Raw genomic sequence first — 22,187 nt, forward strand, 5'->3', positions numbered from 1 at the left:
CCGCCAGGTAAACCCAAGACGAAAGGTGCAACAATCTACAAGCATGAGTAGAATATCTTTACCCGAAGACTATTTCTGGTTCCGTGAGTCACGGAAGGTCCACATCGACTCTTTTCTTGGGTCTTGTCCAATCAATCCTCGACTGTCTGGGGATCCGTTTGTTGCGTGGAGCAGTCAGTTGATCCGTTGTCACCATGATGGTCGTCCTCCAAGTCACTGTCGCTTCCTGGATCGTGTTCTCGTCGGTGAAACCCTGCTTCTCTTCCGCCTAGTTCAGAGCCAGGTAAGTTCTACCTTTACCTACATTAATTATCACAATTTATTCAGGGAAGTTTCCTGCAGTTTTGATTAAACTTTCGCTGTATGTGGAGGTACTGAGGATAACCTGCTTATGTTCTTTCAACATAAACTAATTAGCTTTCACATGCCCCTGTTCAGTATTTGCCGGCTTTAAGATTGCCTTACCAATTTCATGCCTCCATGGGTTCTGTTTCCCAGAAAAATGTGTATTTCTGAGACAGGTGTTGGGAGTTTTTCCGATGACTCGCCATCTCATTATGAGTTAAGTGAGAGAGGGAGGGTTCGATCCATCCAAACTCATTGATTTTGAAGATTATTTTTTTCCAACTACAGCTACAATTGAAAATCTGTATATCTAAATTTATGTCATACACACGCAGTCATAGAAAATCTTTTAATAAATATGAGGGCAGACTGATAGAGAGATAGATAATCTTCCTCCTCCTTCTTCTACAGCATCATGGTGCATACTTGAGACGAACTCAGGAACCACGCCTGACCTGCTGGAATGTTCGTTTGACAACCCAGTCAAAACCATTCAACTTGACTACTACTCGCACGATCTTCCAGGTACTCCTGGTGTCAATGGCTGTCACCCCCCCTCCCCAATTTCATTCTTTAAATAATTATAAACAAATCGGGTGTGTGAGATTATTGCAAAGATATAAGAAACCCAGGGTGTGTGTTTGCCTTCATTATTTTGAGAAATGAACAATGGTAGCAAAGGAGTAGATTGGAATTCAATGGAAATAAACCTTTGATGCTGTTAGTGGTAGTTCTGATGTTCTATGATATTTTATGGATGTAAAAATATTCTGCAGATACTTAGCTACTGTGAAGGTTATGTTTGTGTAGTGTTGCTGTTGTTGTTGCAGAAGTCGCCGTGTCATGTGACGAGACATGTGACGTGTCTGCTGTTCTGTCCACAATGTTTCGAGTCAGCAGCCTCCAGCCTCGTGTCCTGACTGTCGATATCCTGCAGGTGTCCCCCAGAAACGCTGGCAGGTACCGTTGTCAGGCGATGCAGGATGCTACGCAGCTGGCAGTGGAAGGAAAATGTACTTGGTTTCTACTTTAAATTGTATTTACAAAGTGTCTATAATATATATAATGTATTTTTGCATTTTTTTGTTTGAAAGCGTGCACATCTTTTTATTTATCTGTGCGTCCAAACCTTTGAATACTTGCATGCTTGCAAGAGGTTAACACTTTTAGAAGCCTCTTAGTCACCATGGAAATGGAAGCAGGGTAAACACTGTGAGATTTCATACCGAGTTTAAAAAAAATTGAAGTGCTACTGTCTCGGGAATCTCGTGTGTGTGTGTTTGTGTATGTGTGTGTGGAGTCTTGCTCTATATTCAGTGTTTACAACCTAGACCACTCTACCTCCGTGTTTCCTGTTTGTTTCTCCAGGTTCAACAGCCGTTGGAAAAGGTGAAGACAAAGAAGACAGTTATCTGTACTTCTTGCCAATTTTGGCCATAGTGCCCATCGCTCTGATCATCGTCGTAATCGTCTGCAAAGTAAAGTCTTGCGGATTTTGGTAAAGCTTTTGTTTGTCTGTAATTTAACATGATATAATGCAAACCATACTGACAATATAATGCAGTGTATGAAAGTAATACACAGGTGAAAAGAAAAACTAGTAAGGGATAAATGTCTTTTAACATAACTTAGCAGCCGTTTGTCAGTCCTTCGAGAAAGTTCAGCACTGACAGCATTGATACTCGAACTTGTCTAGACGATAATGATGCTGATGAGGATGAGAGGTTAGCTTTCAGATAATTGTAGCAATTGATGATGAGACCAGTGTTGATATAACGATTATTATAATCTGGTGAGAAATTGGATACGCTATCAAAGGAGGAATTAATACTTACATGACTAGCAGTTCGACACTGTTGCCATCATCATCATCATCATCATCATCATCATCATCATCATCATCATCATCATCATCATCATCAATCAATCAATCAATCAATCAATCAATCATCCATCCATCATCCATCCATCACCATCCATCACCATCATCCCTCATCATCCATCATCAATCAGCATCAATTATTATTATCATCATCATCAGGAATCTCAGTTGCGGCAAGGACGTGAACACTCGACTTCTTCACAAGGTAAAGCAGAACATCCAGAAGAAGAAAGTCTGACGTCACCACCAGACGAGCAGACACCAGCGGCAAACGAAGGTAGAAAGATCGACAAGCAGGAAGCCACAACGATTGGTGCGGCTGCCGATGACGTCACAACCAGACCAAAGCCAAGCGAACTTGAGATCTTGCTGCCGAGCGAGGACGAGCAAACAGACCGCGAGAGCTTGGACAAGGAGAAGTGGGGTCACGACCTCCCAGAGCCTGCTGCCGGCCATCCTCCCCTAAGTCCGCTTGAGAAAGTACAGAAAAGGTTGGAAGGAGAAGGCTATTCTCCGGAAGTTGTTCGAAAGCGGTCATTGGTGAACGAAGAAATAAAGTGCAGAGAAGTCTTTGATAAATAAAGTCGGATACATGAGCTAATTCTAGAGATTTTTTTACCTCCCACCTCTACCCGTCAGAATGAATCACATAACATAATAAATAAATAACACTTACTTAATGCTATATAAATATATTGTCACTTGTCAAATTACCTTGTATTTCTAAGTCGTATGAAATCTTTAAAAATTTCAAAAATACTTTAGCAGCTGGTGTACATGATTTTGTGTAAAATTTTGCTTATAAAATTATCATATCGTAAATAATTTTGTAAAAATGTTTTAATGTAAGCCCAGTCTTTCAGGAATGATACCATTTGGCAAAAAATGCGTTTCCCTCACTCCTCAAGGATCAAATGGACAAAGTTGCGTCCCTTAACTATCACCTCCCCATACCCCTTTTACTTCATGCTGTAAACTGGAACTAGTTCTGTGAAACAGTGATCATTCTTCTTAAATATATTTCTAATCTGGAGGCTTTTTTTCCGCTCCAGTTTTCAAGAATAAGATCCTTCATCTTAATACTAATTTATATGGATAAAATTCTTGAACTCTCTAAGAACCACAATTTATATAACATCTTAAAGTGCTTTAAAACACCCTCCCAAAGAGGGGAACTTATCTGACATTAAATCCTCCCTCTGCTTTACATAATCTCGTTTTCCTTTGTTTCACATAATCACACAACCGTTCAACAACCTGGGGCTGTAGTTATGAAGTGAGGGAGGTGAACACTGCTTTATAAGTTCACAAACAAGACGATTGTCCTTGTGTCCCCCAGCGACAAAGATGATGGATTGTGTTTGTCTTTACCTAATGATCTGATGTAACAGTTCAGTTTTCAGTAGCCTTGTAACCTTTTATCTACCAGGGTATTATTTTTATTTTACAAAAAGCCTCCCATTGAAAGTCCGCATTGTTACAATTGTTGTACTTACTTTGTCCTCACTCTTATTGTTAGTTATTGTATGTTAGCTTTTCTGGCTGTTAAGGTGTCTCAGTAAACAAGGAAGCTTACTTTAATTTTATTGGGTTTTGTGATTAAGATGTGTTCAAGTGAATATTGTTAGTGATTTTATATAGCACTTGCACATCTGACTGATGATTGTATGCAGAACTTCATAACCAGACACTTGCAGCAGGTCTAAGCATATATTTACCTATGTTTGTTTACTTGTGTAATCCTTTTTTAAAGCGCTTAGTCAAGTGTTATAAATCTGAACTATATTTTTTTCAAACGAAGCATTTTATTTCGTTTTTGAAGCTATGCAAAATAAAACAATTTATTTTGATAAAAAAAAAATGCAGTTGTTTTCATTCATTCAGACATTGTGAGACATCGAGTTCATTGATCTTCCGTAAAGGTGTGATTGATTTCCAATTTTACAAATAGTTTCCTTTCTTTTTCCATTATAAGGTTCTCTCAGTTTTTAGGACAGCTCTAAAGAAGAACATATCTTTGTAGCTTTGCTGAAGTATCTGAACCCCTGAAATTAATATTCCTCTCTGTGACTAAACATACCTGAGTAGAGCAGGTGTAATCACTGAGGTATTCATGTGGTCTGAGGTGGTGATGAGTCGAGTTTGGGCAAACATTATATTATACATGTACTACCTTTCAAGACGTAAAAACCTTTTATTCGTAAGATGGGAATTTTCTAGAAGTAGGTTGGTTAGAACTTCCGAAACAAGACTAACACTTATTCCCGAAGACTAATTTAAGACACGTCAACATCCCCCACCCCCGTTTGTCCGTTTTTTACCTGCTTACTTCCTCAATATCCCCCGTAGCTTGATATATGACAGGTGAGACAGTAAATATCATCATATATCTCACCATGGATAAGACTCTAAGTGGTGACTGAAAAGAACCTGCTCATTCTTTTTTTTCTCTCTCTCTTCCCTCTTTCTTTATTCGCTTTTGCTGCTTAACTCTGCCTGCTGTACTTCCATTTGTTATACTTTTCAGTCAGTGATTACTTCCTTGCCAAAAAAAAAACAAAAAAAAACTATGATTAAAAATTTAGTTTGTATTTCAGCTGGCATTTACACGGTGACTCACAGAGCGACTGTTTGTTCAGGTCCCCTGAAAAGTTTTGTGATCTTCTCAGAAATGTGCATAGTCAAAAGGAGAGGGGACTTATAAAAGTTCTAAACCGTCGGAAAATCTCTGTCTCTCAGTTTACTTAGTTTACGTTGTTTACAGAAATCAAGAAAGAAGGGTTAAATGTCGATGGTGTCACACTGCCCTGTTTTGAACAACTGTTGTGAACACTTTCTCCAAAACCATTGGTTTCCCGTGGCTTTATTTCATCCACAACTTTGCTAAAATTGTGCAAACGATCGTTGACATTTTCTCCACAAAATGTTCTTTAGAAATAGGAAATACAACAAAAATAATTAAGGACAATTACTTACAAACATACTTGATGCATTCATTTAAGTGTTCGGATTCAATGTTGTTGTATAAAACATTAATTGTTTTGTGGGGGGGAGGGATAGGTTTTAAATGATTGTTTACATATATTGATATAATAACAGGCTTAACAGATCTTAGCATATTAATGAGAAAATAATGACATATATTTTACTGCTTTAAGCTATTGGCTACAAGGAAGCAGGAACCTACTGAGCATGGCTCTATATATATATACGTTTGTGATTTCACAATATTACCTCTACAACTAAAAATACAAAGGCGGAACTTTTGAAAATGTCTGTGTACATCAAATAGCCACCTATATTCTTACACATATAATTCTACAAAGACACAAACAAAGAAGCTTTTGAGAGAAAGAGTCACCAGCAATAGTGAAAGAATGTAGTGCCTTCCGACGTTCTCGACTTTGTTTGGAACTTTACCAAAAAAACAATAATAGCGGAACTTAAAATACAAAAGTGAGCTGTTGATGTACTGAAGGAAGCTAAATGTCCAAGACAAAACGGAAAGGATGAAGAGGAGACTGCTCAAAATGGTTTCTCTTGCTCGTTGAAAACCGCTTCAATATATAACAAAAACTCGATAAATATACAAAGAAAACAACAGAACACTCACTCACTCACTTACTCACCACTCACTCACTCTCTCACAAACATTGAAGATTTTACAATGTAGAAAGAAGGAAGTCTGGTCAATGGATTTTCCGTTATAATGAACAATACGAAAAAAACGGGTTTTTCATGATCTAATTATAGAACACTTCCCGCAAATAGATACAAATACCACGAGGGTAAAACCCTAACCTCTGAAGATAGTAAAGTGTCTGCTCATTAGAGTAGTTGTCTTGAGAAGAGCTGGAGGTGTCACACAAAACTCTCTAAACGCCAAACTCGAATTACCTGTCCAGCCTACAGTTCGGAGAATGGTTTCTTATTTACTCTCTGTGATGGTAGTAGCTGCAACCATCACTTGCGAAATTAGCGGCCAAGAGAAATATCAAGAACATCTCACATCAGGTAAGACTGTAGATGACCAGGGCTTCTTATCACTTAAAATGTGAAAAAATCACGTGAATACCTAATCACGTGACTAAAATTTGCCACAGGGTCTAAAAACGTCAACCGTTTGGACTCGGTGGTCTGAAAGAACAAGCGATTCGGTTGGTTACAATATTTTGTAACCAACTGGACATGAAAAATTATTACTTCTTATCAAACTGTGGTATCATACATGTGATGAATGATACCTCAATGATAACGGTGGAGATAATATTAACAAATGTACATCGCGGTATGCTTTTTGATACTTATCGACACATATTAATATTTCTAGCTTAAAGATTGGGGGACTAATAAAACTCCCATACATTTTAAATCAGTTTCTGAAAATCACCAACAATTTAAGCTTGAAATTCTCTGACATTTTATGAATGAGAAGCCTTGCGGATTGTTGTAAAAGTGTGTTTACAAGTAAGTGAAAGATAATTGGCTGGTAGCCATAGAAGCCAAGAAGATATTTTGTCGATGCAGTGAAGCTCTGTGGACAAAAAAAGTGTGCCACACAAAGAAAAATTTACCTGTCCCAGAGCGACAGTTCAACCTACAGATCACGATTTTATTTATTTTTGTTGCACTCGGCTTTACCCTCCCGGAACCAGACTTCCCCCTAAGTAGTAAGGGTGAAGGAACGAAAGAAGTCGGTGATGATCTGACAGCTTCTGAATATCTTTTTTTTTTCGTGTATCAAAAGGTGAGAGAGAGAGCAAATGCCAGTCCCAGCAAGCAGCAGGTCGCAGACACGCGGATGTACTGCGATGTTCATTCCAAGTGGATGTCAACAACTTTCATGTTCAGTTTTACCCTGAAGGCAGTTTCAACAAAAATGGTAAGTACTTCATCCATCCATGCAATTCACATTTTCAGGTGCTGTTAAAGACAAAAGTTATAGGGGAGGTATGAAAGATTACAGACACCAAGAAAGGGACAACGAATGCCTGTGATAACTCTCAGTGTGAATAAAAGTAAACACGTAAAACAAAATTACAGAAACATAGAGAGTTGGTTCATTGGATTCAACATTTATTCGACCAAACATGAGTCGATTCGGATACTGTCCATCGTCAGTTTGACTATTTACCGATTCGACCAAACATGAGTCAATTCGACCATGAAGTTACTGTTCAGATGATAAAGGGAGGTTCTATTCAAATGTCTGAAGTTCGTTTCTCAACGTTTCAGTTCCAGACATGGACGTCGTCGTGTCTTGTTCCTCTTCGTGTGAGATACCCGAGGCGTTCAAAGACTACATCTTCATCAACCAATCAGTCTTTCATTCCAGCGAAGATCACACTTACACCTTCGATGTGTTGCCTAGCAAGACCACCAACGGCAGCTTCATGTGCCAAGCCTTCCATGAGGCTGACACGCTCTTCACAGACTTCTGCAATGTGTCAGATCACATCCCTTCTCACAAATCTTACAGGTATCATGACATTTATAAATTTATCAGTGTGTACATTATCAAACATTAAAAAGTGGTCCACAGTCGTTTTTATCTTTTTTTCTGAGAGTTCGTCGAAGTTATTATCATATCATTATCAACAACATCTTCTCAATATCGTTATCTTTGTCGAGGTTGCTCTTAGTCACTGATGTGTGTTCAGCTTGAGATTTATGCTTTTCCACATTTGTATTTAGCTTTGTTTAGCAGTTGTGATGGAATCTATGGATGTTTAATTGCAAGCGACCGTGTCTGAATAATTAATTAACATCACCTCCCTTAAATCATTGTATCAGGTGTCCTGCCTCACGAGTCATCTCCTCGTGGACACCAAGAGGAACCGACGAAGGAAAGCAACAGTACCACGGCGTCTCCAACGTTGTTGTTGTTGCTGTTGTTGCTGTTACTCGTACCTGTGATAGCTGTCCCTGTCGCAGTCTGGAAGATTTCACCGTAAACTCTCCGACAGGTGAAAATTGGTTGTCTCCCTTATCTGTCGCCATTTTTATACCCCGTGTATGACGATTGCCTCCTTTTAAACAGCATTTTACGTCTTCCTTTTTAGAACAAAATTTTGTTGATATCTGGCTAAAATATAAACCATCTTTCTCTCTTTTTGTGATTAAATTGTATGGTTGCGTGTATCTGTACTTTAAATCTTAATTCGGAAAAGATCTTTGTAATAGTTTGCATATCTCATATCTTCTTTTTTGGGTGGTTGAGGCAGATATTTCAAAACAGTTTAATAAAGGAAAGGATGTACTGTTAATTTTGTTAATCTCTAGCTAAAATGTTGCTTTTATGATTATTTTTAACTTCACTGGCTACTTTGTTTTATTTTTTTAGCACCTTAAAATAATTACTGCTATCATTCGATGACAGGCATAGCGATGTAGAGCAGAGTAACAGCGGGAATGTGTCACCAGACTCCCAGGGTACACCCGAGATAACACAGACAACTGTTCAGACTGAATCTGAAGAGGACATACGGTTACTGTCTAGAACGGATGAAGTGAGCGCCGTACACCGTGAACAGAAGGGATGAAGAAGTGCCATCACCAAAGGTCAAAGTGTACGTGTGTTTGTGTGTTTGTGTGCGCGCGTTCGAGGGAAAAAGAAAAATCCGTCCATACTCAAGTGAAAAGAAAGAAGGAGGTACAAAATGTTCGAAAAAATGTACCAAGCAAGTAAAATCCAGCATGATGTAACTACTGTTCGACGCAAAAAATTTTTTCTCAGAAAAATGTCCCTTGTGTGTTTTAAGTGACAACTGCTGAGACGGTGTTAACAGTGGGAACAACTGTATTTTTTCAAGCATGTGTTTGTCGAGGTGTTGCACTGGTTAGTGCAGATCACACAGTTGAACGAACTACAGTTTTGCTTTCAAGTGTCACAGCCTCTTGGATGTAATATGATTATAGGTTGTCGTTTTTGTAGAATTATTAGAGACAGACAGACTGACAGGTAAACAGAGCTAACAGAGCAGATAAAAGGCTACAAAAAAGTCCGCGATTCAAATTTTTACCCGTGTGGAAAAAGTTTAAATGCTCAGAGAGTTTCTAATGGAGTTACTCTCCGTCATGCTCGACTGCCAGTGATGCATGGCTGCTCGTAATGATTCACTGCTCGATATGCTTATCATCGGGGTGGTGCTGATGTAGGCAGGTACCTGTCTCTGTTATGTGTTATGTATGTATGGGCGCGCGGGTGGATATATACTTGTGTCGTTGTTTGTACATAACCATCGTTACATCATTGTCATCAGAACTGTAATGCTTAGTAATAAAGTCAGCACCTTTCTGTCAGTGTATAAATTTATAGAGATTGATGTAATGAGAGCTTCCTTGTGGAGCTACCCTTATGTATGCACCACTGTGAAATAAATTGTCTCCCTTTTCATCTAATTAAATCAGAGTTAATGATAATAGCCACCTTCCTATACCCTCGATACCTAAGATATTATCTCATTCGCCACTCACCAGAACGGATCATTTGTTCTCAGTAGTGACCTGTAATAATAGCGATTTAGAATGCATTGTTCCGCATGTTTCTTTATGAATAAAAACGTTTGAATGGCTGAATATAATCTGTTATATATGTTGGTCAGCAAGTTCCAAGAGTTACATCAAATGCAAGCATTCACACACTCTGGTGTGTTGTTTGTTTTGTGGCAGAAAGTTGCAGACAAACACTTCCCGCCGTCACGCTTCTATGCATTTGTAGTCTGTGTGTTGGTGCGCGTGCGTTTGTGTATGTGCGTGGGTGCTTTTGTCTGCGTATCTGTGTGCATGAATCTATGTTTAAGTGTTTTCCTCTATGTGTGTGTGTGAGTGGGATTGCACCAGTATGCATATGCGTGCATATATATGTAGTTATTTATTTCTGTATTTACATGTGGGCACTTCTGAGCTAGGCTCTGTGTGGAGTATGTGAAAGAAAACAAAACAAAAAGAGAAAGAAGAAAGAGCGGAGTGTCTGAAAGCAGAAATAAAAAACAATATAAAGCAATGTTGGTGAAAAAATCTCTGGAATTTTTATTGCAAATAAACTTCAACTGTGAATAATATATAAACACATCATTATAAATATACAAACATGCTTCTACTTCGCGGACCAGTTATACGTGGCCGCTGCCCCTTCCTACGCCCTTTGCCCCCTACCTCAGCACCGTAGTCCACAGACACATCACACCCACAACACCAGCCAAGCCCACTCAGTGCGCATGTGCGGTGCCCTATTGAACCCTGAGGCAGCCGTGGTCAGCGTTTGTCTGCAGCTGTCGTCGTAGTCGACGCTGGATCCTGTCGGCTTCGCACTTCTCCTCCGCTATCTCCCGCCTGACACCTGCGACGATGCAAACAGAGATGTGATGTGATGAAGGAGCATTACTTTATTTGTTGTCACAGTGTGCTGGCAATCTTTCAAACAAGCACGTGCTTCAGTTGTCATTATCATTCAGTTGTTTGTTTGTTTGTTGGTTTGGTTGTTTGTTTGTTTGTTTTTTTTTTTTTTGGTTTGTTTGTTTGTTTGTTTGTTTGTTTGTTTGTGTAAGTCATTTAATGTAGCTTCCTGTACTTTTATACATAAATAGGGACACGTGGGCTATCTCAAATTTTTAAACAGGAGAAGGTGTCATGGCGAAATAATTCTGTCATTCAGTCATAGGAATGTAAACCTCTGAGCGCCTGGTCCATGCGTAAGACAAGCACAGACATATATCAGGAATAAGAATTTGAGGAAGAGAATGTGTAAAGGAAATGTTCACATCATCTGAATGTGGTCACGTGACGATCTCACCTTGTGGGTACTGCACACTGAGGCCACAACGGTGCTCAGCTCATCCATGTAGTTGCGGGTCGCCGGGTCGTCTGTAAAAGTTGGCAGGAATTCGCCATTGGCCTGGCGTTTCAGGTACACCAGGTGTTTGGAGGCTGGGCTAAGCTTTGTCTTCACACAGGGACCGCTCGTATGGCCTAAGATAAAGGTCATTATCAAGATTAATTAAACCATCTTCAATAATTGAATAATTCTTTTTATGTGGTCCGTCCTCTGTGGATGTAACTGTTATACGTACGAGTTCTTCGTCCTGTCTCTTATCTAAAGCAAGGAAGTTTAGTGAGTGTGTGTGTGGTGTTTGTGTCTGTGTTTGTGTCTGTGTGTGTGTGTGCTTTGTATGTGGTTTCAATTTTTGTGTGGACACGCCAATCATCTCTTTGTCTAAACCCGTCTTTTCTGAAGACAACTCTTATAAAATCTTTACACTCTCTTCTCTCATTGCCATGCCTGTCAACCTTTGTCTAACGTCTATAAAATTTTCTTCCAGCTCCAATCTCCTCCATGTCTTTCATTTAAAGCCGACGGACGATGTTACAAGAGATTTGTCAGTGTGAGCCACTTACTACACTGCTAAAGGGAGACAATCAATAAAATGTTACGAGGCAGAAAGTGGTTCTGTACCTTTATTGTAATAAAGGGTGTTCGAGAACAGATAAAGAAATAAGTTCCACTAAATTTTAAAAATCCATTTAAAATGTGTTTTCTCTCGCATTATATCATTATTATTCATCATCATCATCATCATCATGAAGAAAAAATAACAAGAGCAAGAAAAAAGTTATTTAATCAAACAGACAGGAGGCAGGTAGTGTTGGCCTGTTGGTTACAGAAACCTCATTGTTAATTAAAGTTCATTCATCATCAGATTAGCTGCACTGGATTATTTGTTACCCTTCCCACATGATCTCTTTCTCTCATTCCGTCTCCATGCCTCTTTCACTTCCTACCCCTCTCTCTATCCCTCTCCACCCCTCTCTTTCTCTCCTTTGTTCCTGTTCCCATGTTGTGATGCTCTATTTTTCTGTACAAATCATTCCACCCCGCACTGTGCAGTGTCAGCAGCTCTCCACGTGAGGTCTAGCCAGGCGGAACAGCTTGGCTATGTACCGGGGTGGAAGTGTGTGGGTAAGCAGTTCGAGGCCTCTCTCTGCCGATTCCATTAAAACCACAAGTTGTGGGAAATGAAGATGACGAATAATATCCCTTCCCAGCAGGCTGCCTGTGAGCTAGCACGCCAGGAAGCTGTAATGTAGGGCAGAATTTACCTACGGAAAGCAACACCCACCACCCACTCATCCATCCACCCTGCTACCCCGCCACCTCCAAAAAAAAATTCTCAACCTCGCCAGGCTACTCCAACCCAAGGGTCCTGAGAAAGTGCTGCTGCAAACGCGGTTCACGTTCGTGCGTTGAGCCAATAACTTTCTCACCCTGTGCTTGTGCCTCTATTTATGTGGATGAACAGATATTTTCTGGCTCTGATTTTGATCGTGTTACGGTTAGGAGCGAGAGTGCGAGCGAGAGAAAGATAGGAGAAGATAGATGCAAGCTATTTGACGACCATCTTTTCTCCGATCTTTCATTCTTCTTGTCTGGATGGCTGTTGGTCTATCACTCTTTCTAGCCTTTTTTCTCATCTTTCTTTCTCTTTTTTTTTCTTTACAGCCTTTTTTCATTTTCTCTACAGGCATGTTTTTCAGCGTATCTGAGTGTTTAACTCTTCTCCTCTACCTGTGTATTATTTTTCCGTATAATATTTATTCGTTTCTTTATCCTTTTCGCTCGAATAAACCATAAACTGTTTCGAAAACAGTAATGCAAACGAAAGGAGCGAGAAACAGTATTGAAGTAAAAGTGAGAAATTCTAATTTTTTTTTATTCCTATATATAAACTTATTCGTGCACTTTTCGATGCCAGCGATCGACACATGAAATCCCTGTAAATGGCCAATTAGTGTTATTACCGCCTAATCACCGCCTGCTAATTATGATGTATTACGATGCGGGAGGACGATAGCAGGCCGTATTTAGCTACAACAAATCATGTTTTTAATTAGCTGTACCGCTGTTCATTTCCTCTCCTAATATTCCTATCAAGTTTACAGCTACAATTATCAAAGGTGGTTAACCAAGAACAAACTATTTCATCGTATGATCTCCGACCTTTATTCCTGACTTCTTGCCCCTCGTCTGCTTTTGTCCTCTGTCTAGCTTTCCTGTCTCTCGCTCTTTTCGAGAGAGAGAGAGAGAAGTAAGAGGTAAAGAAAGTCACGTGACTTTAGTCGTTGGAGAGGGAGGGGTTAAAGCCTTTACTTATCTCCTCTTTTTCGCTCTTACCTCCATTAACCCTCTATGGACTCAGGTAGCCATTCCAGAGGTGGATAAGATGTGAGGGGAAAAAGGACTCAGTGCCACAAGGGTTTCGAACCTATCAGTGTTCTCTATGCTATTGAAGTGTAGTCTTGAAATGTAAGAAATTGTTTAACACACATAATATTTACGTACATATATAATAATTCTTTTACAGCATAACAAAATGTACTGGAGACAAGTGAATGGGTTCAGTTGGGCAAAAATAATGTTGTTTACAATAAATCTCTGTACTGAGAGGCAAGCCACAAAGCTTTTTTTATCTTCATATTGTGCTGAACATTCAGACTTCTTTGCAGTGCGTGCACTTGGGTAACAGCCAGGAGCCAGTCACATCAAGACCTTGTTGAACCTTAGCAACAACTGTGGACCTAAACTTGCCAAACACTTCAGTAGTCAGTCTAGTACAGGCTGTACAGCAGGAAAGCAAAGCTTGCTTGACTAGTTATCCACGTGGAGAGGAGTGGGGAGGAGTGGGGAGGAGTGGCAGAGTGTGTAGGGAGGGTTGAGGGAGAACAATGCTTTATGTGAAACTGGAACAGCGGAGACTCGTCCAAATGTTGAGTGTATACTTTGAAGACCTATCAGCAGGCCTACAGGCTCACCTGCGCTTCTCACGGCTAGGTGTATGTCCTACCCAATCACCAAAGATCAACAATGATGTACCCTCGGACTTTTCACTGCTCAACCGACAAGACATTTTTTTAAAAAAAAATTATGTGTCGAAGTTTGAGATGATGAGATGAACTATCAATTCAGCTTTTCTCCAACCATGATAAAACGCAGAACCTATAGTTAATGGAAAACTGAAGTAAAAAGCAAAGAACTTTAGAAAAATACATCTGAATAGTCATCTAAAACTTCCTTTCCTATACCCTCTGGTTTGTTCTTGTTTGTTTCTTTCTTTCTTTTAAAAAGGCAGTTTATATTATGCCGACTGTTTGTGGCATAGATGACAAATAAATTCCTCAAAATCTTTCTTTGTTTGCCCAGTGCCCTATGCAATAGGAGGGTTAAAGGAAGGAAGAAACAGAAAACTAAGTGTTGCATGAGTGTCCATACTTCCCTTGCAGGTTTATTTTGCTTCAAGTCTATTGGGTACATTTTTCTGAATGAATACCTATTTCCTTTCACGAGTAACTCTTTACAACAAACATATCCCCATGCACAGAAAGATGATGTCCTGTTTGTCCACAGATTCATTACCATATGGTCTCAAGCTCTTCCGTTGGTTGTTGTCTTCACAACGTAAACATATCTACACACAATCTCGATGTCAGTTTTTTTCGCCTCGTTCTGGACATGGGACTCTTTGTACATATCTATCTCTAGGAGATGATGTCTACCAAGATTTGGGAAAATAGTATTTTGTACTGAACACTATCCAATCATGAAGAAACAAATTGCACTATAACATTCAACCTTGAAATGGTTCATCATTTAAAGCTGGTCCATCTGAAGACTCACCTGCGTAGCTGACGTTAAGAACCGAGGGCGAAGGGTCCTCCCTTGTAGACACACCTCACTCTCACCTGGGCAACGAAGCCCTCCATCAGACACCGGGTGAGGGAACCGTCTCTCCACCACGCCTGTCACCACGAGGTCCGAGTGAGACACCTTGTCCTGCAAGTTTGGGGATTCCAGACCGGGTAGCGGGTGGAGGCACCTGGGGGACGCGGTCTGCAGAACAGCCGCCAATACCAGCAGGACACCTGCGCAGGTCTCGGGTATCGAAGACATCTCGCGAGATGCGCCAGGGCTGGAAGGAGAAAGTCGAAGCACATGATGGACGAATCTGTTAATTGCTCTTGAAGTTTTTTTTTTTTTTTTTTGAGCGCCTTTTAAATGTAATACCTATTTCACAGCCACGATGAGTAGGATGGAGCCAGCAGGCTGGCGAATGATGAGTTTGAAATAGGAGAGACAGACAGTTCTTATGAAAGATGCTTATCCTTTGAGAAGAAATCGTCTGGCGCTCAAAAACTGTTTAGATAGAGACTATACTTAGGAGAGTAGCAGTTTGAGGTTTTGCACCTTTGACCTTTCTTTGTAACTCGAGCACTTCAGTGCCGGAGGGACTTGTGTGCCCTAAAGCGAGGCAAAAACAGACAAAGAAACTAAAAGAACACAAAAAATTCAAGGCTGAAGACTATATTCTGGAAAACAGTGATGTGCATCGCCTTAACATCGGCGTTGGTGCTTGGTCCTGATGCTGTACACCTTCATTTCATACTTTAGAAATCTCCGTATGTATTTTATATTGTTTCATCAAAAATACGCGGAGTAGAAAATAGACAATTAATAGACGATTTAATTACCCTCATTCAAAATGTTGTTGCAGTCATCTACAAATCATCGTTTTGATCTACGTCATTGTCATCAGTTTAAGCGATTTAATAACTGTCTATTCCATAAGCTTCCCTAGAACTCTAAAGAAACAAAGAAAACCCCAAGTAAACATATCGAAGTAGAATATGTTTTCAAGGTACTGTGATGGCCGAGCAGAAGTAGAACAGCGAGAGAAAACAGAAGATCCGATGGAAAGATAAGAAGCAGGTAAGTACATCACCAGGTAAAGAAGAAAACAAATGATTTACAAAATTCACTTAAATAATGAGTGAAAAAGATAATAAGTTGTTAGGTACAGAATCATAGGTAAAATAATTCAAAAAAAAATGTTCTTGCTGCTCATTTAGAAAGAAAGATCCAAAAACTCTGGTGACTTTCTTGTTCTCGTTCTTTTTCATCTTCAGTTAACCCGGCTTTTCTTCTACTTGCCCCGGTTCTGGCAAGGCGTGCCTGTACCAACCTTTCTCTTTGTGATAATGCCCTGTCTGCACTATTTTACTGATAAAAAAAGTGTTACCACAGACTCCCTTGTTGTAGTTACCTGGAGAGAGCGCTATCCTATCACTAGACAACTCTCAGCATCAGAAGTTTGGCTTATTTACATCTTTTCGTTCATCAACTTTCTCATTTAAAATTAGTTGAAAAATAAGTTTAAATACTCACAGAGATGTTTGTAATCGATGTGCTGCTCTAGGGACCCAAGAAAAGGCGAAACACTGGAGGAGAAAAAACAAAATAGCGACTGTGAACAAGGCAACAAAGTTACAAAAGATCACGAGTGCTGAGAAAAATATTCGCAAACTCCTTCCTTCAAGATGCAACAAAATCTGTGTTTGCACGATTGACACACCGAAACAGGTTGAGCGATTGCTTTGAAACCAGTTTTTTTTTTTGTTTTTTTTAAAGGATGGGGAGGATGTTTTCATCACCTCTTCGCTTCCAGTGCTTGAGTGTTCAGATCCGACCGGAAAATCAGGTTGTGAACAGTAAAGGTTCGCTTTGACCAGTTAAAGAGGAGCACGACCACTGTCGTCGGGGCTGTCGTCTGCTGAGGGAGGTTCCTCGCACGCCCTCGGATGAGAGAGCATCCCGCAACAGGCGCGAGACTTGCAGGAGGGAGGCAGTGGTTCTGCAGGATTCTTCCACCGAGTGCACGTGGGCCGACAGTCACGTGACACCATTAGGTGTGTGTGTGGGAGAGAGGGAGGGAGAGTGTAGGCGCCGTGCTTTTTTTGTGGTCTGCTGCATGAAACTGGTGTAAGTCCTCGGAAGGCGCTTCATGAGCATATAAATGGTTTGGGTGATGGTTGCATGAAGAAAACACGTGCAAGTTAGGTTTGCACAAAGACTAAGATTCACCTCCAACACAATTAAAGCACAAAATGAATTAATGAATGAATCCATCAATGTATAAAATATCATCATCATCATCATCATCATCATCATCATCATCATCATCATCATCATCATCATCATTTTCTTCTCCTCCCACCTCTCCTCCTCCTCATCATATTATTATTATCAATCATCTTCATCTGCTTCCTTTTTCATCATTAGTTAACAGCAGCAGCAGTTCAACCATCATACCACCAACGCAGCCACCACTACAACCATTCATCGACACCCTAAAGCAGTTAGAATAAGTTTACTTTATTCGTCTGGCAAACACCAATGCTATGATAAACAAGAACAAGCACATTTGCCATCACTCGCGGAAGCGGCAGTTAGGCAACATAAAACCAGACAAATAAAAAAACGGGACCATTCATTCTAGGTGAAACGCAGATGTACAACGAATCCTGAACAGCAGCAGTCGGTTCACTATTTTATTCTTTTATTTTACACACTCCTTGATCCGTGTTCTGAGTTGTCCTGGTGAAGATGTAAACAAAATGTGGGAACGTAGTGTGTGGCAGGCACATGTTGTTTTACATCTTGTAGGACCTGCACTCCAAATGTTAAGTCAATGAAAAGTGTACATAAAGTATACAAAGCAGCTCAAATATAAAAAAAAAACAATGGTGGGCGTGCGTGGGTCATATTCAGGACCTAGCATCCCTGCTGCATGCTGTTGCAGGAGGCGGTGGGCTCGGAGCAGCGATGTGAGGGGTTGCCTGCAAGCAGCTCGGGTTTTTCTCGCTTGGGTTTCTAGAGATGACGGGTTGGTTATATGTGTATCCTTTATCTAATTATCAGCACTTGTATTAGTCTTCTAAGAGGCTGGGGGTCATATAACAGACTCTAACAGTTTTAAGTTGATGTTGGGCTGAACCCGGCGATTGCTGGTCGACTATTCCAGCGAAACAGCTATGACAAGGTTGACTATTTACTGACAGGCGCAAAGAAATACAAAAGTAAGAATTCTCAAATTTAATGACTGCATGTAAAAAAAAAAAAAATCCCTCAACATTCGATGAATTTTTCATTTAAAAAAAATGATGATGAAGACAGGGGAGTGAAGCTGCCTGCAAGCATCTGAGGACGTGTGAATTATGCACACAATCGAGTTGTCTCTCTTTAATTTCATGCTCCAGTCTAAAATCAGTCATCAAAATGTTATAATAATTTCTATACGAATGGCTTCACAGACCGTGTAGAGGCATGCAACTTGAAACTGTAATCACAAGATTTTAAAATTCCACTTAAACTGAATACCACCCTTAAATATGTGATTGAATTCAAAGGGCAAGCAGGCTGAAACATTCAGTACATAGCTCTTCTGGTTGTTTTATTTAGTAGGAAAGTGTTTCCACCTTGCGGCGATTTCGCACTATGGGGTGTGGAGAGGGAGGTAGAGGAAACCGAAGTACCCGGATAAACTCCCGACACCCAGGTCTGTGGACAGGTGTCACAAACAGAGTGTCCCGAGACGAGATCTGAACCCTAGCCGCTCACTTCAATGGTGACAAGCAAGTGTTTTACCACTACACTACCGGGCGCCCTACATAACTCTTCCCCATCCCGCCTCTATTTTCTCTTTCTCTCTGCTTGTGTGCGTGTGGTGCAGCAGGTGTTCTTGGGGTTGTATAGTCAGATGAGTGCATGTGACATGTGCTTGTTTACCCACCCATTCCCCTAGCAGGCTACAAAACTTGTGATAGAAAAAAGTTTCGGGTTTCATAGGTAATTTACAGGGTGACTCATGAATTCAGCTTCATCCCATGAATGTGGTGAATGTATGGTAGGCGTTATCTTCCTACAAATGTGCACAGCCTTGATAACCATGTGAACAATCCCAGAGAATATATATTACATAAGCGAGCATACTTGCTGATGTTAGACATATGTTAGACAAATCATAAAGCAGGTACAAAATGCATGGAGAGCAACTAGTTACAGACCAAAACACAGAACTCTTATAGGCACTCTTCTGTCTGCATCGAATCGTCCCCAAGGATTCTGTATCGCTCTTAGAGCCATGCACACTTAGCTATAGCTTCACCCTAGTCTGTGGAGACAACAGTGGTCGACAACCATTTCTCTCCCTCAAGGTTGTAAAGGGAGGTGTCTCAGTTACCAGAAAACATAGTTCCTTCCATCCTTCACCTCCACCCACATACACCAACTCTCTCTTAACAGTGGCATAGGAAGATATTCGGCTTTGGGGAGGGGCATACTCCATGCTGATAGTGAACAACGTTCACAATCGCACTCATTACAGACGAAAGCAGAGGCCTTCCACCCAAAGTAAACACCCTTTATACTAACTATGAAGAAATGATCATGCACTAAAAGCTACTCATCCATTAGTCAAAAATCTGTCAGATAAAACGTCAATACCCATCTCTGTACATATATCTGTTTTTCCCTTTTTTAATGCCTTTGTTTTGTGATAGTGTTTCAAACTAGATGTAAAAAAATAACAAAAAAAACATTTGCTTATTGTTACCGTTGTAAATAAAGATTTGACGTTTCTCTCTCTCTCTGTTTCTGTTTTGTGCACTTTGTGAAGAATTGCATCTCAAGCATTGAGCTGGGGGGTGCTATTCTAAGCCCATTCTGTATCTTTTTTTGATAATAAATACACAATCACACTCATGAAGGAGCAAAGTATCTCCAGTACAGTTAAGGGATCACAATTTGACATATGGCTATCTAATGAGATTTGTGTGTGTGAATACATTTTTAGCATGCTGGATCAAGGTGGAGGTGGAGTTACTACAAATATCTTAAGTTTTATCTCTGACATCTGTAATAATGTGACACGAAGTTCTCGAATTACAAGTTTGTCTACAGACCCTCTTTGCAGTTATTGCACACATGCAGTTTTGCAAAAAACACAATAAGTAAAGGTTTTAAAAATTGCAACAAGTTTTATTATGTGTATACATATATTTCTTTGAAAATCCCCGCTTATGTTACAAAGTTCATGGAGTCCAGTTATGCATTACCAGAATAAAAAAGGTATGATGTTAAAATACAAATGGCGCAATCACCCACTGTTTCCTCACCCTTCCTTTCTTCTTCAGAAAAATCTTTGAGCATGCTGTTGAACCCGTTCACCGGAGGAAGGGGTCAAGATATGAGCCATGGGTACGTCTGGCAACTATATATACTTCAGTTAAAACAAAGTAAACAAAACCAGTCAGCATAATGTATTGCATATAAGCATTCTAATAAAATTATTTCCCGCTATTGCTGATGTATGGTGCAATCTGTTCTCAAGGAAATTGACACTCCATTTTAAGATCACAAGTCACCAACTTGATATATCTACTTTGATATGTTCTCTTTAACTGATATTTCAAATCATCCGGTTGTTTTACAAATGTTGATCTAGTCAAGCTATATACAGCTGCTGTGAGTGGACACTTAGAAGTTTATTTCGACAGATTATTTAAAAGCTATTTAAAATCAACAATCGCTAGAGACCATGTGGCAAAATAATTCAGCGTTTACTGAATAAATAAATCTATACTGTTATTGAAACTAAAAACTTTGTTCAGCTGCTACAAGTATTGGTTACAGCTGCAGTAACTCTGACTCTGAAAACCGCTAATGAAATGTACATTTTATTTTCATGTCTAAAATGTAAAGTCACATTAGTGCTTTGTAAACAGTCTCATAATGTCAAATACTGATTCGCTGAAAAAAAAAAATCAACTCTCTCTTAATGTTAACTTACCACTGACTTTTCAAAAGGTAAATGTCGATTTTAGTTTTAATGATAAAATGAGTAGAGAACACATAATAATTAACTGATTTTATATTTTTATATCTTTACCTGATACTGAAAGTTCATTATTTAGTTAATGACAAAGATGGGTTTATGAATGGGAAACTAATTCTGCTTCCTGGTGCACTTAAGCTGATCTTGGTATTGCACTTGATGCAGAGAATGAATTTCATGCTAAGTGAAAACAAATGCAGTAACTAAGCATGCATGAAATGAAAATAAGAAGATTGCAGTATGTAGGCATTATGCAGTATCAAAACAAAATAATGTAGTTACTCTCAACTACATTTTATAGATCAAAGAAAATAATAGTAATTTTTCCATTTTCTTCTTTAAGTTTCCTATATAATGCTTTTGCAGAAATCCTGCATTAACCCAAAAAAGAAAGCTTTAAAAAATATGTACAAACAGCATACAGTATATATTTTACATTTGTGGAACTAAAGCCGTTGGATCTGTATTGACGCAAGTTGTGGAAATGCTATTAAAAACTATGAAAGGTGTGCCAATGACATTTTAACTGTACAAAAATATTTTTTCCTCCCTGGAACATATATAAACAAGCTGATTCAAAAACAAATGATCCAAAACTAAAGCCACAACAAACACATGGACAGACACAAGTTATCAACTCTGCTGTTTATGTTGCTAAAACAGAAAACAATGACTTGCAGACAGAAAAAGCCAGCAAAGTACTTGTTCTTATAAAAACAAATTGTCACATCTGTTGCTTTAATACCTTCAGTATCTGTTTCAGATGTCGAACTGTTATCAGCATAAATCTTGTCAGATGAACTCACCATCTGCCTCCCTGCATTCACGAACTTGCTTCATTTCTGTCTTCCAATCCAGCAATTGAGGCATTCAAATTTAACCCATTTAAACCAACTGTACAATATATTGAATATAGTTTATATACAATTACCATACGTTCACCTTGGCTTTTTCTCTGGGCTAAATAAAATGCTCAGGAAGTCAAGTATAAAAGTATAAAATGGAAATTCTAATGATCTAGAGCTTAAATAAAAAGGTAAAGTTCATTTCACTGAGCATTTTACTGAATTGATATGCATTTTTATAGAAAGATTTTAAGCAGTTTTCAGGCTCACTATGTAATAGCTTATATAGTTAAAAAAAACTGCTCTCGTTTTAGCTGCGAAGAATTAATCTGAAATAATCGGGTGATTCAAATGACCATTCATTCATTTTGCAAAGCTTGTAGATCAAATAAC

At 39.4% G+C, this 22,187-nt stretch overlaps 1 protein-coding gene and 2 long non-coding RNA genes across 3 annotated transcripts; 2 read left to right on the top strand and 1 right to left on the bottom strand.

The window, feature by feature from the left end:
* Positions 1–84: 84 nt before the first annotated feature.
* LOC112572623 lies at positions 85–4,088 on the top strand. The gene is made up of 5 exons (XR_003101037.1): positions 85–283; positions 757–870; positions 1,176–1,358; positions 1,714–1,843; positions 2,387–4,088. It is a non-coding gene; the product is annotated as an uncharacterized LOC112572623 (long non-coding RNA).
* Positions 4,089–6,030: 1,942 nt separating this feature from the next.
* LOC112572572 lies at positions 6,031–9,402 on the top strand. The gene is made up of 5 exons (XM_025252313.1): positions 6,031–6,241; positions 6,975–7,109; positions 7,463–7,706; positions 8,021–8,193; positions 8,607–9,402. The coding sequence occupies exons 1-5, from the start codon at positions 6,148–6,150 to the stop codon at positions 8,618–8,620; spliced, it is 660 nt and encodes a 219-aa protein (XP_025108098.1). The 5' UTR covers positions 6,031–6,147; the 3' UTR covers positions 8,621–9,402.
* Positions 9,403–10,234: 832 nt separating this feature from the next.
* LOC112572574 lies at positions 10,235–16,938 on the bottom strand. Its single transcript, XR_003101029.1, has 5 exons — positions 16,709–16,938; positions 16,443–16,495; positions 14,898–15,189; positions 11,022–11,197; positions 10,235–10,568 (listed from the first exon to the last, which is right to left on the bottom strand). It is a non-coding gene; the product is annotated as an uncharacterized LOC112572574 (long non-coding RNA).
* Between the last annotated feature and the right edge of the window lie 5,249 nt (positions 16,939–22,187).

Source organism: Pomacea canaliculata, linkage group LG9 (assembly GCF_003073045.1).
Source record: "Pomacea canaliculata isolate SZHN2017 linkage group LG9, ASM307304v1, whole genome shotgun sequence".
Taxonomy (NCBI): Eukaryota; Metazoa; Mollusca; class Gastropoda; order Architaenioglossa; family Ampullariidae; genus Pomacea; species Pomacea canaliculata.